Source organism: Poecile atricapillus, chromosome Z (assembly GCF_030490865.1).
Source record: "Poecile atricapillus isolate bPoeAtr1 chromosome Z, bPoeAtr1.hap1, whole genome shotgun sequence".
Lineage (NCBI taxonomy): Eukaryota > Metazoa > Chordata > Aves > Passeriformes > Paridae > Poecile > Poecile atricapillus.
In genome coordinates, this window is record NC_081289.1 from 83473272 (window position 1) to 83492642 (window position 19371).

The window sequence follows — 19371 nt, forward strand, 5'->3', positions numbered from 1 at the left end:
GAAATGTCTGCATGATGAAACAAAGGCTTCTCCATAAAGTTTTCTCTTGAATAGAAGAAAATTGCTTGGTTCATGTATTTACAGAACTTCTACACTTTGATTCCTGGCGCTTTAAATAAAATATTTAAGATCTGATGTCTATAATAGTTATGCTTATCTGCTGATTTAACTTTTTTCCAGATTTGCCTTACTTCATGTACTAGATACCAAAGAAATATTTCTACACAGTTTCCTATCCCTGTCTTGGGTTCAAACATCCCCCTTCTCGCATTTTTCATCATAACTTTACTTTCAGCTGCTCCTTCTCAGATATATACTCTTCAAATATACCATTCAACATGAACTGGATCTTGCCACAAGTAACAAATATCTGCTATATTTTTCCTTGGACTTTATGGAACCTCTGCCTTTTTCAGATTTAAATAATCTGACAAAAAACTTCTGTACTTTTCTGCCATAAAAAGAAGTATGATTAAGACATAAAAATACATGACTGAACGTTTGAATTAAATGTACAAAAGCAAAACGGTGACTTTTTTGCTTTGCTGACCCTTAGTATATGTAATAGGTTTTCCTCCATTCTATAGAAATCACCCAGGCTGTGAGGTTAGTAATGGAATATTCAGTAATATAATTCATTCCCCAAAATTCAAATTTCAGCCCTTTTTATCAGCCACATATGAACCATTAACTCTGAAGTCAGTAAGGAAGACAGTAGACACTGCGCAGATCTAAAAATAAGGAGCTGAAAAGTGACAGAGCTGAACTCCTTCCATCAAAGAAAGAGCATCACTTTCATGACACTTTTAGTCTCTAAGTACCTTCCTGTGAAAGCCATCAGGGTATTAAAAAGCTAAGTGTTGCATAAATGACTATCATTTAAAGGAAAGCGCTTTTTTTTCTTTAAAAGTGGAAGATGTAAAACTGGCAGATTTAGAAACTAAAGTTCCTGTTCACAGAGCAGGCACTGCAAAGAAGTAAAATTGTAAACATTCGCATTTGCTCTACAGTTTTAAACAATCTTGAAAGAGTCACTTCCTGCAGTCTGGTATTATGTTAGCTCAGAGGCTCATTTCTCACCTGGATTTTAAAATGCATACACTAGAAATTATAAATACTAAGTAATTTAACATAGAGACTAAGCGAGATGGAAGTACTTACTTGCAGTCATCACACACTTGGCTGCAAGGCAAAATTATGTTCCACACTAGAAGAGACAGTCTATCACATTCCTAATTCTTCTAGCAACATATATAGGTGTTTTCCTATTGGTATTTATGGAATAGTTGGCACAAACTATTATGTGAAAAACAACTTCTTATGGAGCCATAAAAATTAATCATGAAATAAAACATTCCTTAAATATGTGGCCAATCTTTAATTCTAATTTTTAAATGCTACAGAAACTACTTTGAGAATTCTTGTACCAACACCTCTGTAACAGAAAACTGGAAGTCATAAAGTAGGCCCAGTACAACTCCACAATGTTGTATGAAATGAGGGATTTTTATGATAATTGTATGAAATAAAAAACAGGTCTTGGATTTACAAGTCTATTAGCACTAAAGTTTAAAATTTTATTCCTAACAGGAAAGCATGGAATTTTAATAGGGACTTATAAGGTATAATTCAACTTCTGATAACCTCTCAACATTATTCTTAGTCTTTGCAAAGCACATATTACTTACTTTCATTAAAAATGTACTCAAATCCTTCCAAAGTATCAGGAAATTCAAGTGGTGGCTCATCTTTTTTCATTAGTTCATCCAAGTCTATTCTAGACAATAAATCTAAAAAAGGAAAAGAAAAAATTACATAATGCATGCTGTGTCTTTTATTTCCCTTGTAACACTGACAAAATGTATTTGCTGAGATGTGTAGATTTTACAGGCAGAAGAATATCCCAATATTACTAAACACAGGACCAGTATGGGAAATCTTGTTCAAAGTTCAAAAGTTGGACTTCACTGCCTGTATATGTACTCATTTGTTTTTTATTTACCTACCTATTTATCTCTATGCTAATCTAAAAATGTCCAGAGATAGAGAAGTCACCAAAAACACAGTGATTAGTTTCAATGATTCATTACCACAATTAGAAAATAAGTTAGAAAATAAGTGTCTAGGGTGTGCATCATGGTTTTAACAAAGTTCTCTAGCTTCAGTTTCAAATCATTGATAGCTCCTTGATTGCCTTCTTGAGGGTTCAGATTATCTGATGTACATCATCTCACTGGCATTTACCAGCTGTGTGAGCACACCAGTGCTCCTTTGATACCCAGACTGTTAAGACCTGAATCCTTCTCTCAGCCACCTCCTTTAACAGCTCTCAAGAGAAAACTCCCATCCATTTTACAGCACACCATGGTATACACATCCTTCTCAGATCAGGACTGTACAGCCTGCAGTCACTAATGCAAGTACGCTAAAATTAGCATAACCTACATTCTTTATCCTAGATTAAAGGATTTACATTTAACCAGGGGCAAACTTATAGGGACAACTTTACATGAGCATGTAACTACCAAACAATTACTGCTTACACAGGTAATAGTGTACACAATGATCTCTCATCTCCTCATCGTGTTTCACACACACATCGCAGTGCTATGCTTCTAACGTATTTTCTGATTAATAATTAAAAGAAAGATCAAGAAACAATTCAGCAGGATTTCACTAAAATATATTTTCCAACTTCTTCGTTAGATGAAATTGAAGACCACACAAACATTCTGTTCAGGAGTGCTAAACTGACTTTGAACTATTATTGTTTCACAAATCAATATACCGTGTATTACCAAGGAAATACATTAAGCGTTCTAAACATATTGATTTTTACCTTCATTATTATCCAACACTGTAGCTCAAAGAAAAAACTTTGAAAAGACTCATTTTCTTTAAGTTTCATTTGGCACTATGTTTCCATTTTTGTATTACTTAAAACCATTATTTTTATCTTTTGTACCACTACTTTTGCTTGGTCTTGTTGCCAGTAGGCTACTCATATTACCTAAGCTTGGGACTGGCACATTCAACTGCTTGAAATTTCTGCTGTTTAAAATGTACTGAAAATTATTTTCAACATTCTTGAGAGTTCCTTGACTTGCTCTTCTACAGCTCTTTGAGTTCACTTTACATTTATTCCAGCATCCATGATTGTTGCCAACTATTCCTTCTGAGTGATTCCACTGGGCAAAGCTGGAGGATCAAAAGCCATCTGGTATGGCTGCAGAAAGTCAACATCTTTCCAACAAGTATCATGGATTCTGCGTATCTCTGTGGTATTTAAATGTCTATGTAACACCAGATACTGAGTGGATGATTCTAAATCTAGCTTTCTCAGACACAGCTCACTTTTACATAACAGCTGTTTAATAGCAAGTCCCATGAAATTCAATTCATGCAAGAAATCATGTGTTTGTTCTTGTGCACTGTCCTTTGAAAGTTCTGCGGAAGCTCCTTTGGTCCTCAACTAAATGATATGGAAAAATAAAAGAATTTTGTCAATGAAGTCTCCCACAACAGGATGTGAAAAGCGTTTCCTTTCCTCCTCTGTACTTTGACAAAATCAAGGTAGCAAACAGTCTTCAGCACATCTTTCTCGCCTTGGTGAAGAGACTCTAATCACACCACACCCCTAAAATGTAATTTCATTTGAGTTTTCACACCTTCTTACTGTGACCTATTTGGAGATATATTTATATAAAAGTGTCATTTACTATACAACAAAATATCAACTTCCTGAATATTAAGGACCATATTATACGAAGTATATTATGCTTATTCACAGTATGCACAGCTTGTCATGATTTACAGCTTTCATCAGTCACTAAGGAAGACTGCACCTGTTTTGAGCTGCAACCACTGACATGGCCACTCTCTTCATGTGCAACTTTTCAAATTAAAATCATCTGAAGTGTCTTACAACTTCGTGATTCTTTCCAAATCTGGTCCACCATTCTCATCCAAAATCTTGGACTTTCCAACTCAATTTGAGATAGTTCAACAGAGCTGAAAAGTGAGCAACCTGCAGGAGACTTTCTATACAGCTAAACAGAAAATCACTCAATCACATCAATGATACTAATCCTTAATGATAATCAAATTAATGCCACATATAAAATGGGAGTTTTACTTCCAAACCTGAACTATAACTTCGTCAAAAGATACTAATTGGCCAGAACTGGTAGAAAGTTTGATGAAAGTACTACACAGATTTTCACCAAATGCTTCACAAAAAGTCAGCTGCAACTGAAGAAACACCATCTATCATCACATATACAGAACACTGCTTTCTAATAATGCTTTGATAGAAATCCAAGGTGTACACTGGAGTGGCAAGCTATGTTATTTTTATTCCTTTGAAAGACAACTTAGAATACAACTGTGTGATGCAAGCACTTTAAATCAATGTTTGGTTAACTTACTTGTAGGTCTAACCAATTTCATGTACTTTCAAAGCTGAAAGCCACTATCCAAAATATGCCATTTATGTAATTTATTTTTTCCACCTAAGTCATTTAGATCCGTTTATTTTTTAAAACTTACAAAGGGAACTTTATAAAACCAATATGGAAATCAATGTCGTGAAAGCCTCTTCCCTTTTAACATTTTACTCCAAGAGATTTTTAAAAGCTGTAATATGGCTGCATAACTATAAAACAAAATCATCACACAAATGAAATCAAAACTTCCCAAAACTATGAACACAAAAGTACTAGTCAACCTTCTAAAAGGACAATTATGAAACATTTAAAAAGCAATGAATAGTTTATTCCGTTACTCCTTACCACATACCACTATGTTTTATATTCATCTCATGAAAATTCTGGTAAATGGGCATGCCATTAGATAATAAGGATTAGTACCAATAGACACAAGATTCTGTTCTAGTATTGTAATTCCCAAGCTCTAACTCACCCCTATATCATATTATTTTCCTTTCCTTAACAATCATTTCTGAAATGTCAAAAAAATGTAAATTTTAAATTTTTTTTTAATGTAAAAAAAAGGCAAAAAAGACTCATACCCTTTAATGCAGTAGTCTTCTCTTTTTCATCTGGACCTCCCTGCTGGAGTTGAGCCATCATTTATCCAAACTATCAACAAACCTTAAAACACTGAGGTAAATGTAGATTAATATTCAAAGGACAATCTGAAAAAGAACAAGAGTTGGAAATTAATAAATTTACTGATTTCTCCTTGAACAGCTCTTGTCTGCTACTGCTTACACCACAAAAAAAAAAAAAAAAAAAATTAAAAAAAAATCTGGGTATTATAAGCCCGAAGTCTGACCAAGTTTGGTTAAAGATTCAAGTTTACAAGAATGAACAATACATCTCCCTAATCCTAAAAGGACTTCTACCTAATAAATTCTAATGCAGCATCAGTAAACTATAGACTTTCTACAGAACCGCAACACCTGCAAGTCCAAAATAGAAGGTACAAGAAAAAACAAAATACAATCAACAGAACTTCCTCAATCTTCATGGATTTTCCTCATCAATTAACTCCACTTTGTTGTCATTACTATACTAAATTATTTTTTTAGTAAAGCTTCATGAAACACAATTTTAAGCCACTGTGATTTCCACAATGCATTATTGATACTAAAATGTATTTGTACTGTAAATGCATTGAATAATAAAAGCTGCATTTGTCCAGCTGCAAAACACATCTCAGTGTATTCAAGATGAGACTTTACATATAAAATCTTTTTCCAAATTTCTCCTACTGCACAGAACACAACCCAGACATTCAAATCCACAGACTCTTTCATCTTGAGTATGACACCAAGGGAGTGAACTACCAAATCACAATTGCTTCCTCCTTCTCAATAAAAAGACTTCAGTGCATTGAATTCTTATTCCCTTAATCTTTTTTTGGTTCTTTGTTTTATCTGTCAGTCATTACCAACTTGTTTTATTCTTCTCCCTCATGTACTTTATCATTGATGAGCTTGCATGAACTCTATTGTAATTTGTAAAAACAGTAACAGAATTCAGCAACTGTACTACTGGCTCCCTAACACTTAGACCCACAAGAAAGAACCCCAAAATGGTTTAACAGCAGTTCATTGTATAGACAGCAGAAAAAAAAATACACTTAGCATAATAAAGACTACCTCTCCACTCTACATAGAGAAAATCTATTAAACATTTTCTTGTATATTAAAGGAGTAATACAGCAATTTAAGGGGGTGTTAGCTATTAACTAAAGTAAGAGTCTGAGGGATTGTTGTGATTTGGCTTTTCAAACTTAGAGCTCTAGAAAGCCCAATAATCCATTTTACACATTGAAACTATGGCAGACCTTGACACCTTCCTTTGTAAAGGCTGTTCAGACAAAGCTGATGGGAAACAGCAATACAACACAAGAGTCTTTTAAAGACACAACTCCACAAAGAAAGCTCTGTTTATATTGTGTACTTCATAAATTATGACATAATTCAGTTAAAATGTGCATCTTTTGTCTAACACTTTAGTCACCACCCATAACAAAAGCAATCACAAAAATAACAGCAAAACTACTGACATTTTTTGTGCATTTTCTAGCTATAATGTTTTCAATGTAAATATTAAAGTGACTCAAATGTTGATTCCCACAAATGGATGGTATTAGACATTTTCCTCAGATGCTTTCAAGCAGTCCACTGAAAAAAAACCACAAAATACAAAATTTTGTCTACCTTGTTTGTATATTTGCAGCACAAACCCACTATATTCTACATTGCAGTATATTCTAGTAAATTCCAGTATATTCTAGTAAAGCATATAGAAAAAAAAGTAGTTTCAGTTAAATTACTCAAAGTGCTAAAAAATGACAATGATTGTGTTTTGCAATAGCCCAGTTTAAAATTACTCTAGTCACATGAAATTGAGAGGTTCTTGCTATACAACACCTGAAAATTCATAATTTGGTATCAGTAAGTTCATGAAGTTAACAAAATACATACAAGTCCTCAAAGACTTGTTGTTAGCCAAGGGAAGAAACATAAAATCTATCTGAACAGATTTACCTTGTAAAACAAGACCCCATTCCCTGATCAGATAAATCAATGCAGAGATCAGGAATCCTTGCCATTCTTGTCTCTGCCAGGGATACCATTCTTCTTCCTTTAACAGATGAAGACCCTGCTACTGAGTAGACAACAGTTCAACTGTAAAGCTAAAAGCACCAAAATAAATAAATCCAAATTTAGCTTTGAGAGAGAGAATTTACAGTGCTTTCTGACAAAAAGTAAAAACTGTTACAGCAGCCACTGGAGGGAGGGCTTGATATCATAATGAGGATGGAACAAGCACCAAGTATGTTATGCATTGTTTCTGTGAATACAGGATTTTCTAGAATCCCTTGTTTAACTTGTTTAATTAACGAAGAGAAGAAATTACTTGAGAGAGTTGGTTTTCTATTCTTTGACAGAGAGGTGCCAGATTCACTACTGATGGTACAAAAATGAACAGTGGAAAATTATGAAGCTCTCTGAATGGTTCCACATAAGTAAAGCAGAAACTGCAGTTTATTCTAGGCATTAATTTCAATCTGCAGCTTATTCTGGGCATTAATTTCAAACCCCAGTGATCTTCAACTGCATATACTGACTTTACATTAATTCTTGAATGCCATCAAGTTTCTTGCAATAAGTACTATTTTAAATGTGTTGTTCTTATTGTGTTAATATTCTTACAATTATTCATTCATGTTGTTATTAATACAATTATTTAGATGAGTCTTTTGAAAACACCTCCGGTTTTTCTATATTAGATACATAGGGCAGGCGTACTTCCTAAAGCACAAGTTACTATTTCACCTGAAGAAATAGATACAAATAGCAAATAAGATAATGTATGTATCTTGTATGTATCTTGTTTATGCATGAAAACTTATGAATTCTGACACAAAGTATCCTACACGTATTCTGCGCCTCAAACTCCATCCCCAGCAATACTTAAAATAATTTGACAGAGAAATATTCTGGTTTCATGGTTTCTCATGAGATGAGGAGGCTGCATTTTCATTATACCCTTGCTTATGTAATTACAGAAACTGGTGGACTCAGAAACAAATCATCAATACATTAATTTTTTAAAAATGCACACATAAGAGAGCATGCACGTATTTAATTTTGTTGCCTGTAAAGTAGTATTGGGAGTTTGGACTACAGACCTTGTGATGGCATAAGTCATATTTTTTAAATCAAACTAGACACCATATCATATCCATCCATATGGTACACATATACAGATTTCAACATACTCAAAATACCCTTCATTGCGCAGATGCAGACAGAAGCGTGACAAAAAACACAGTATAATATTTTGCGCAAAATTAGGAATACCTGAAGTTAAGTCAATATTACAAATATTCCAAATAAAGGCTATAAATTATTGTAGTGTTAACAACAAGACAGAAATAAGAAAACACACAAGTATCTTCAAGCAGCACAAGTCCTTCAAGCTTACGTGTGCACAACATGAGGACGTGTTATCAGAATGCTTCTTTGTATTGCACTTCTTTATTAGAATATAACAGAATGTAAGTCTCATTCTTTGTAAACTGACATCCCAAGCAAACCAGGAACAAGTATGGGTTAGATTTGTATAATGTGGCTGGTGACTTATTAAGATGCAATTTTTCTTCAAAGAGATGGCTGGATTACAATTTGCCTTGAGTCCCTTGTTGGTATTGGCTCAACAAAGCAAAAAAATGCAATAATTTATCTTAGCAGTATTTTCTGTCTAATTAGATTTTATCTTTTCCCACTTTCAGGGCACTACAGATGGCATCGATAACAACTGCATCAATTAAGGTTGTACTTCACTTTACCTCACTTAAAAGACAATATTTTTAAGTGCTTATTGGTTTACTCAAATTCAGTTCTAAAAGGCTATTATTTCCAGTCTGCTTTAGACTAAATGGCTTTGAAAATGTCTACCTCTAGTAAAAGAAGTTTCAGAGGCAGAATCTGATGCTCAGTTCTGATGATGTTAATAAGCGCCTACAGGATCTCCATGTTAAACACAGAATCTCCATTTCAGTGATCAGAAATTTAGGATCAGAGGATCTGCTTAGTAGTGTATGCCTCTTGCCATTAATTACCCTTAAAGCCTGTAACACTCTGCTGAAGTCAAAATGGCCTTTCTCACACATTTAACACAGACTTTCTAAGACTTATCAGAATTTCAAGAAAATTTACCTAGTTGTTCAGAGCATGCTCCAGACCACTGCAAAAGGCAGAGGAAACATAAACAGGAAGGGGATTAATAAATGCTAGATGTGCAGATGTAACCACTTAGTGATCCTAAAGTCCCTGAATCCCAGTAGATCTTTGTACTCTACCAAATGGTGGTAGAACTTACTGACAAAGTACATGACTCCAGTCAGTATTAAAGTTTGATATATTTGCACAGTAGCCACCTTCCTGGTTTATTTACCCCGTAAGTTCAAACAACAGATGATTAGGAGCCACGTGCATTAGCAATATGTGTCAGCAACTCAACTATTTACACCAAGCAGAGTTAACACAACTCCACAAACTGGGGTTTTAATTGTTTTGGTTTAACTTCCTTGAAATGCTGGAAATCACCTTCATAAGCATATCCATATTAACACAAGTAAAAAAACAAGTCAAAATAACTGAAAAAGAGGCCGCACAACCTCAACATAGCCTCTGAGATATTGACATTATAATGGTATATCAACCAAACACAAGGTTCAAAATTATCATCTGCAGCAGCAATAGCCTTGAGTACTTGTAGTGGTTTTCTCTGGGAGAGAATCGGTTTTCTCCATAGTAGCTCATAGGGTTTGGATTTATGCTGAAAGCAGCATCATTAACACTTCCGAGCAGTGTTCACACAGCATCAAGGGCTCTCCTGCTTCCATGTGCTGCCCTGCCAGCAGGCAGGCACGGGTGCCCAAGAAGCTGGGAGGGGACACAGCCAGGACAGCTGAGACCAGCTAACTACATGGTGACACATTCAGCAATAGAAACTCAGAAAAGAAGAAACAGGGAATGTGTAGAATGACGGTGTTTGTCTTCCCAAGTTACCATTACACATGATGAAGCTGTGCCTTCCTGAGAATGGCTGAATAACTGCAATTCTTTATTTTGCTTTGCTGGTGTGCATAGCTTTTACTTTCCCTATAAAACTGTCCTTATCCCAATCCATAAGTTTTCTCACTTCTACACTTTGAGTTCTTTGCCCCATCCACTGTTTGGAGACTGAAGGAGTAGCCAGAGGAAGGACTTGTCTGCCTATTGTGGATAATTCTACAATACTACAAGTATTGCAGTACTTTCTTAAATATGCAAACTATCAATAATTAGGTGTACAGGACCCTACTTACGCTGAGGTAGAAAGATAGATATTTAGTGAATCAGGCCATCAATTCTAGGGACAGAAAAAGTGACCCTGAAGTGAAGGCAGGAGAATGCTGCCCAGAGAATCCTGTTCAGAGAACGAATTTGCAGGTGACTTTAACCCAACACCTGAAAAACAAAATGATTGCAGAGAACCTCTTTCTGTATATTTCTCATTTGCCAGGCAGGAAATTTAGCCTGGATTCCTGTTTTAAGAATTTCAAAGAACCTTTTTTAGCTTTCCCAATCTCAGCACCTGAGATGAATGTGCACCAATGAGTAAGACATTAATTTCAAGATGCCTTCACCATCACCTTCTTCTAAAAGGCCAGAGAGAATCCTTCACAAACAGCAGATGTGAGGGAAAATCCAAAGAATCAATGTTTATGAAGAATTAACATCCCGCAACTGAAGCGTCAGGAAAAGGCCATATATATTGTAATAACATTACAATCAGTGGGTGATTTACTTTCCATTATTTCATGGGCCTGTATCTCAGCTGATGAGGACAGAAAAAAACAAACACTGAGGCAATAAAACTTGTGGCAAACAGCTGAGTGAAATGCTCCTTATTTACAGAATCAGCTTTTCCAGGCAGTGTACATTATGAGAAGTTACAAGGACTTGGTAAGACATTACTTCATAACATGGCTGAAATTGCCATGTGATAGTTTATTAAAAAAATGGGTTTGGATGAGATTAAGATGTTTGTACTTTGTACTGTTAATTTTAATAGGATTTTGACTTGAAAGATGAAGTGGAGAAGACTGACTCTCAATAGCCTCATCTCTGCACATACTAAGTAGTTACAGGACAAAGCCAGATTTGTTTTTTTTTTTTTTTAATATCATCTTTTCTCAAGCAATCCCATGAGTCAGCTGGGAGAGAAATATGCCTCTGAACAGAGAAAAACTTGAAGACTATTAAAAGACCCTTCTCTGAAAAGAGACACCAAAGTAATTTTCCAGAGTGTCACAGAAGAAAGAGAGAGAAACTGGAAAACTCTAGGGAAATGGTTTCTGCTTAGGCTACCATCAAAAGCTGCTAAAAAACCCTAGGCATACGCCTATGTGTCCAGTACTTTAAAATCCCTTTTTCCCCCTTTCCTCCTTTGCTCTTCAGTAACAGCATGACTTTTTGAAGGACTGTCTGCCATGAATTGAAGACTTCTTAAAAGAATACATACAAATCAGATGGAAATGCAGTGAATCCAGGTCTGTAGCCCAGATCTTTATAAACAGCAAGGTATTTCTGATTCTGCTTCAGACCCTGTGCTGAGAGGTGCACAAAAGGGAGACTAACAAAAGGTAGGAGGTGCATTCAGTTTTCTACAACATGTTTCCTCAAAAATCTTCTGGAATGTGCATATGCAAATACATATCACCACCTCACCTGACTACTCTGCATCTAATGCAAATACTGCAGATGACACAAAAATATACAAAACAGACGGACACTATGCAGAATCAAATCATACACAACTGAAAAGACTATGCAGGGCTACTGCATCAGTTCATCATCAAGTTACCTTATTTCAGATTCAGACTAAAAAGCTCAAACCCCATCATGTACATACCTCTTATTTGAGGCAACGTCTGCCTCAAGAAATCTGCCTTACAGCTCTTCCCACAGCTTTTCTCCCTGTAGAACACTTGTTTCTCCAGTGTTTATGATTTGTGCAAGCTTTAATAATATAGCATCTCAACTGTCTTTGCTCTGCCCATGCCTGAGAGGCAGCATGTGCTATATGGCCAGCTGAACCAAGTACAGCTGTACCAAGCTTAATTTCAACTACCTGGCAAGCAAAGCAAATAGCTCTGTGAAATAACTGCAGCCCTCAGATTTGCTTCTGGTGGATTGTCATAAAGTAGCACTACTACATATATACATATATTATATAAAATGTGAATAATATAAATACATTATTCCTTTTAGCTCAATACTTAAATAAACGTGGTATTTTTATTCTGACTGCATCAAATTTGCATTTTTTAATTTTTTTCCACATCAGTACATCTTTTCATGAAACATTAAAAAGAATAAAAAATTAAAAAAGAAAAAAGTAAATTTTGTTTTCTTTACTGGTTCAGCTTTAAAAACTGAAAATCAAATATTTATATAAAAAAAAATATTCCATCAAGTGCTGGTCAGTAATTGTAACCACACTTCTTTATACAGTTTGCTACTGCCTAATCTACAATCTTGCTATCTCTGCCTAAAGCAAAGACTGACAAAAGGTTGTAACAACAGCATCACAGAGTAGTCCAGGCTGAAAAAGATCCTGTGAAATGATCTAGTCTCCAACCTTCTCTTGGACCTTATTTCACTAGGTTTTAACAGGGCCTTGGATCAAGTAAGCTGTGGCGCTGCCAAGATGAGCCTTAAATATTTCCAGTGAGGGAGATTCCACCATGCTTTTCAGAAACTTCAGTGTTTAGTTATTTCTAACAGATTTCCTTTTTCCTATACTGAGATGAAATTTCTGCTCTCACTTTTCATCCTTCTGAGCAGAAAACAGCTTCTCTTTCACAACTATCTTTCTGTGTGCTGGATGATTGATGAAACTTCTCCAAGATGTCTCTCCACTGAGGTACTGGACATGTACACAGGAAGGCAGTGAAGCTGAGGAAGGGTCTGGAGCACAAGTATTATGAGTGTTGCCTGAGGGAGCTGGGCATGTTTAGTGTGGACAAAAGAAGGCTTGGGAAGACCCTCCTGCTGTCTATAACAAAGTGGGAGCTGGTCTTTTCTCACAAATAAGAGAAAATGGCCTCAAGATGCATAAAGGGATCCACAAAGGGACGTTTAGATCAGGTATTGGAAAAATTTCTCTGGAAGAGCTATCAAGCACTGGAACAGGCTGCCTGGGGTAGTGGTGGAATCAGCATCCCTGGAGAGATTTACAGTATGTGTGGATGTGGCACTTAGAAACCTTATTTCTGGCAGAACTTGGCAGAGCTGGGTTAACAGTTAAACTGGGAAGATGTCTTTTCCAACCTGAACAACCTCCTTGAACTTTTCTCCAAATGTTGAGTTGTCATGCTAATCATCCTTCTAACATACAAATCATCCTGGTGGCCATCTGCTGGACCTTCTCCCAGTTCTTCATCAATATCTCTCTTGAACTCAGGGGACAAACCACACACAACACCCTAGCACATCTCTTACCAATACCCAATCATCAGTTTGACTTCATTGCCACAAGGGCACATTGTTCAGCTTGCCATCCAGCAGCACCCCCAACTTCTTTTAAGCACAACATCCCAGACAGCCATACTACAGTCTGCCTTCTGTTTGGGAATTATACCATTGTCACTGCACAACTTTACACGTATCTTTATTAAATGTTACGCAATTCCTCCTGGCCTAGTCTTCCTACATGACTGATTACTGTTGCCCACAAATACAGATGATAATTATGACAATTAATCTGGCCATTTCATTTGCATCTTTGATTTGAAAGTCAGAAGTAAAAAATGTGGAACAAGTGCTCTCTTTTTATTCTCAATCATTTTGCCATACATACTCATAGCTTTTACTATAAAGCAAAGTCCTTGAAAAAAATAAATTCTACTTATTTGATTAACTACTTCAATAAGGCTAAACAGATGTATCCATAGGACTGGTTTAGCCTTAAGCCTAAACACTCTGTCCTAGAAGTAACCACTAAAAGACATGAGCTAAAGAAACTTCAGTCATTCTAAACCAACATTGTAAAATTCTTTGTCCATTTTGTTGAAAGCACTGCATTTCCTACTAGTTTGAAGGAATCCCTATTAAGGAGAAAAACTGTCTTTAATTTTGTGCAGAATGTGATTGAGCAGAGATCAGCCAAGTACTGCCAAATGCAAAGGTACAGATAAAAGCAGGAGGAGAAGGACACGGGGACATACAACCTAGTTTGGCAAAAAAAGATCATTAAAAATTCCTAATTTTTTCTTGGAAGGTTCAGGCCAGACAGTCCCTCAAAATCAACTATGTCTGCTTAAACAGAGGTCTTTTATTTTCTTCATCTACCAGTCTCTAAGACCAGTAACTTATGTTTAACTACAGCGGTTCTTACAGAAAGGCATCCATGGCAAAATTCAAGTTATTAAGAGCTTAACAGTCCATCACTTGCTGTGATGTCTGAAAGGCTAGTCAATGTCCTTTGTACTTTATTTCTAGTTTGACTTACTTTGGCTTCAGTCACTAAGTTTGCTACACCTTTGTATGTCAAGTTTTCTTTCTATTTTACATGATTAGACACCACAGCCAAGTCCTATCTCTTCTGGGAAACTAAACAAGCTTAACAGAGTCTCTTTCTATGAAATTTTGATTGTAATCCAAAGTAATTTTTTTTCCAGTTTCTCTGTTCCTTTCAATTTTCTAAATCCCCATTTATTGCTGTTAAACACAACTGAGTGATTTGAATAGTGTGGTAGCAGAAAAATGTAACAGCTACAAAACTGTTTATAGATAAACAAACTGTAATTACAGGAAAAGAGTACATAATCCGTTAAAATTGTTTTACTTCCCTGTCACCTTATGATCAGATGGATAATGTCTAACCCTAAAAAGCCATGAACAACATACATGTTTACTAAGGACTGTCTGTGTTGAAATTGTTTACATTAACCTCTACAGCAGCTGATCATATTTATTCCCAAGACAAAAACTAATACAAGAAAAGCAGAAATACAGATTAAACAGTGTGCTGAATGGGAAAAATACAAAACAGCATCAGCCCCATTGAGCACAACATACTCTTGAAAAGCACGTTATAGGCAATATAAACGTTTTCTCAAACAAGTGACCATTGTCAAAATATGTGCTGAAATAACACTAGCCATAAAGTGCCATTGTGTAAACAAGAATTCTTTTTTTCTGTAATTAAATGGATGCTGTACTGAGCACTACACGGTCACACTAGCAGTATACACACAGGACAAAATGAATCTTCAAAGGAAAGTACTAAATCAACTACAGAACACAGAGCAAAAATATGCTGCAAACATCCACACAATAATGTAGCTAGCCCTCTAATATTTTACATTTTTAACCTACTTCAAAATGAAAGTGGAAGAAACATTTCAGTTACAACAGCTTAAAAATGTGACATAGGCCAAAGAACCAAAAACGGTTTGTCCTAAATTCCTTGTGCTGGAGAAGAAGGAAAAAAGGAAAAAAAAATCTTAGATAAACCAAAACTTTGAGACTCGCCATATTTGTTACTAAATTTTACTGTATAAAAGAAGGGGGAAAACAAGTGGAAAATAATTTGACAATTATACCAATTACCCTATACCAAAAAGCAATAAAACCCCAAATCTTGTGAATAAAAGAACAGCAATGCTAGACAAAATACATGTTCCCTTGATTATGTGAAGTTTAGCAGACTTTGTAGAAATTTGGAAGGTGGATCAAAAAAGTTGATGAAGATTAAAAAAAAATGGGGAAAGGAAGAGAAGACAGAACACTGTCCTCAGAGACAATCAAAACTAACGGAACCAAAAAGCATAAGCAGAATAGATAATTATTTGAACTTAAGACTCAAGTGCTTTAAAATCAAGGCCAGAATAGCATAGAAATACTAATTTTATATTTTTGGTAAAATATGCCTTAACTAGCCAGGTGTTTAATTACCTCAAGGATGAGGTACAAACTAAATGGAGAGCAACTACCTACTTATGTTGATATGTAAAAATTACTCTGCTTCAAAATATTCCTTACTCTTGCAAGAATCAGCTGGAGCAAATTTCTCCCCTCACTTTTTCTGTTACTGTCTCTGAAACTTCACAAAACATATTATTTCAAGCTAATACAGCTTGGAAAGGGAAACATAGAAAATTTAGACAGAAGTTGGAAACATTTTCTAGACGACATAGCTATATACCCAGACTATACATAATGTTTCCCAATAATGAGATCTGAAGAAACAAAGCAGTGAAGATCCCTTCAATGACATTCTGCCTCAGGAAAAGCATTGCTTGTAGGTGGAGGGACATCATCCTTTTCCTCTACTCTGCATTTCTAAACACACTTGGAATAACATGACTGTTCCAGATGCTCCATGTGCAACACAGACACTGATAAACTGGAGACCAGCAAAGGGCTGCAAAAATGGTTAAGGGCTTGGAGCATCTGGTATCTGAGCAGAGGCTGAGAGAGATAGGACTACTCAGCAGGGAGAAAAGCCAGGGTGGAGTGGAAGAAGAATAATCAATATATATATATTAAGTGCCAGAGGGGACAAAAGACAACTGAGCTAGTCTTCCCATTGTTGTCCAGTGAGAAGACAATACACAATGGGGACAAAGTGGACTAAACATGAGGAAAAACTTCCTTACACTAATGGGGCCCAAACACTGGAGCAGGCACCCAGACAAGTGTCAGAGACTGAAATACTGTAGTTTATGGCTTAAACATTTTTTTAAGGATTTTTTTCCCTTAAAACTGTGTAGTGAAGCTGTATCAACAAAGCTGCACCAAAGACCACTGCACCCTGAATGGGGCCCCTGGGCTGTAAGTTAATTTAAGATAAAAATTATGCTATTTTTATGTCCGAGCTGGGGGAGAAGAATACTTCCACAGTATGGAGGATGAAGCCCAGCAGCTGTCTTATCTACTGAGACCTCCACCAAAGAGGGGAGGAGGCAGTTTCAGGTGCATGGCAAAAAGCCTCTGGTCAGAGCCAACAACACCCATCCTCTGCTACTCAAGCTGGTTCAGACAGGAAAGCCACACCTATGGGACATTCATGTCATGGGCCACTGAGGGGGTGTCGTGGTCCATTAAAGGCCCCCTGAACACGTCCCCAGACCCCGCACCAGAGCACTGCATGTGATGCAAAATCATACAACTGATCCACAGTTCTGCAAGGGACAGTGTCAAACTTGCCCCCTCAGGGGAAGTGCCTGGGTGTTCCCACCTGGCCCAAACATTTATTCATCCATAGGATTCCATTCTTTGTCAGTGGGGAACCCCCACCACCTAGAAGAACAGAGGATCAATGAGACATCATCAAGATCACAGAGGGGTAATATGCTTCTACTTTATGTGTCTCCTCTGTCACTCTTTCTGTCCTTCCACCCCCCACCTCTTTCCATTTCTTTCTCTTTGCCTCTTTTACTGTTAAATAAAACATACCAATTTTTGGTATCAACATTTAACCTCGTTTGCTTCTAATCTTGTTCCAGGGAATATTCAAACCTTCACAATTCTATCCATAATCCACAGAGAGCGTACTTTGCTCCTCTGTCATTAGAATTGATGATAAAAACAGGTTACAGAATCTCTGTCCTTGGAGATACTCAAAACTTATTAAACACTACCACAAGTAGTATGTTCTAGTTAATCCTTCTCTGAGCACTGGGATTGGACTACATCATTTCCAGAGGTCCCTGCCAATGTCAACCACCTTACCATTCTGCAAGGTAAGAAAAAGCAAAAGTGCACACCAAATTAATATACAGAAAATGTGTATGTGTGTGTGTGTGCACACATATATTAACAAGTTAGTTACCTCCCACAGCAGCAGTGACCACACAAGGGATATAAGAATCATTATGAGCAGTGTCTGGTTGAGCAAGAAGTAAGAGCTCATGGTCTCAGGGGTCTTAGTTTTGTATTCTCAGGAATTCTTTTCTGATTCTGAGTCAATCTGCAGGAAAAAGCCAAAATTTGTGCCTTCCTCACCCAAAGACACACTTCCAAAACAGTGTCTACAGGTACCAGGAAACACCAAAATTAAGACTGCACAAAAAAATTTCAGCACCTGTGCACCAGAAGTCCAGTCTCATACAAAAAACAATGTGGAAAACATAAAGGGGAAAAAAGTGATCTCTATTCTCAACTACTTCTCTATGGCAGTATCATGTTTACCTAAGTTCCTATCCCATATAGTCTTGGCAAGCTCCTTTGGGCACCATCCTACCCCTCTGTGAACCTCCACAGGTTGCAGAGGTACACCTTTGACCAGCAGCAGGTTCATCTTGGAGTTGGCTGGCACTGGGTCTACTGGACATGAGGGAAGCTTTTGCAGCTTCTAACAAAAGCCACACCTGCAGAACCCTGCTGCTAAAACCTTGTCACACAAACCCAATACAGAAGGCATAATCATATCTATTTTTTTTTCCACTGCACTTCAGCTTTTGTCAATGCACTGAATGAAGATACTCAAGCCACTCAGTATTCTGTTTAACCTTCTTGAGTTTTATGTGTCCCTCATATGTAACCCTCATGTGTCTCCCAACCCCAATTCCTCCTCTCCCACACTTAAGTGCCTTTCAATCATCCTCTCCTATTTCTCTCACAAGCTCACTTGTCTTTTATTTGGCCTCACATTGTATCCTGAGAGCTTCTAGTGGCATTCCATTCCCTCCCCCATCCTCATTTGTCTTTTCATTTCAAGAGCTTTAACAGAGACACTGCCAAATCAACTCCTTGTTCCAAATTTCCCTTAGTCCACACCGTTCCAGTCTCCTGGTTTCATTCATCCTGCCGTTACAGGATGAATATGGAAATGACAAAGCCAATTGAGTGTCTTCCTCAGACCACACTCCCTCTTGTCCCCTGACAGTGGACATCCTCACCACAGCCCTGCGGCAGAACTAGCACAGTCAGCTGTTCTGTGGTGCTGGCAGGCATGCCCAAACAACAAGGAGAGCACAGCATGTCTTGTACAGGTGGAATTGCTGGAGATTCTTACACACTGACACTGAGGCTGATACCTGACACAAACGTAGACTGGTACCAAGTATCCTCTTTCTAATCCAAAACAGCGAAGCACAGCAACACAACATCATGTATATGGTAAGGTATAGCTTGTTTACATCTGTATATACCTTTGGAGGTCAACTGAAAAGCGTTACCAGCGCTGCTTAGGCACTTGTCAAGTTTTGAAGATGTGTGATAGCAGTGATTCCACAAATTCTCTGGGCCCCACTCCCATGGTTGACTACCCTCACAGTATATTTTTGGAGGGAGGTATATCTACCACCATTTCTCACAACATAAAAGATTAAAAG

At 36.9% G+C, this 19371-nt stretch overlaps 1 protein-coding gene across 3 annotated transcripts in view; it reads right to left on the reverse strand.

The window, feature by feature from the left end:
* The window catches only part of FAM172A (family with sequence similarity 172 member A), a 256713-nt gene that overhangs the window by 229160 nt on the left and 8182 nt on the right, over window positions 1–19371 (reverse strand). For all 3 annotated transcript variants that reach the window (XM_058826615.1, XM_058826614.1, XM_058826613.1), the window contains exons 2-3: window positions 5030–5155; window positions 1689–1790 (exon numbers count right to left, since the gene is read on the reverse strand). In XM_058826615.1, the coding sequence (XP_058682598.1) occupies window positions 1689–1790; window positions 5030–5090 (163 nt within the window). In that variant the 5' untranslated portion in view covers window positions 5091–5155. The remainder of the gene's footprint in view (window positions 1–1688; window positions 1791–5029; window positions 5156–19371) is intronic.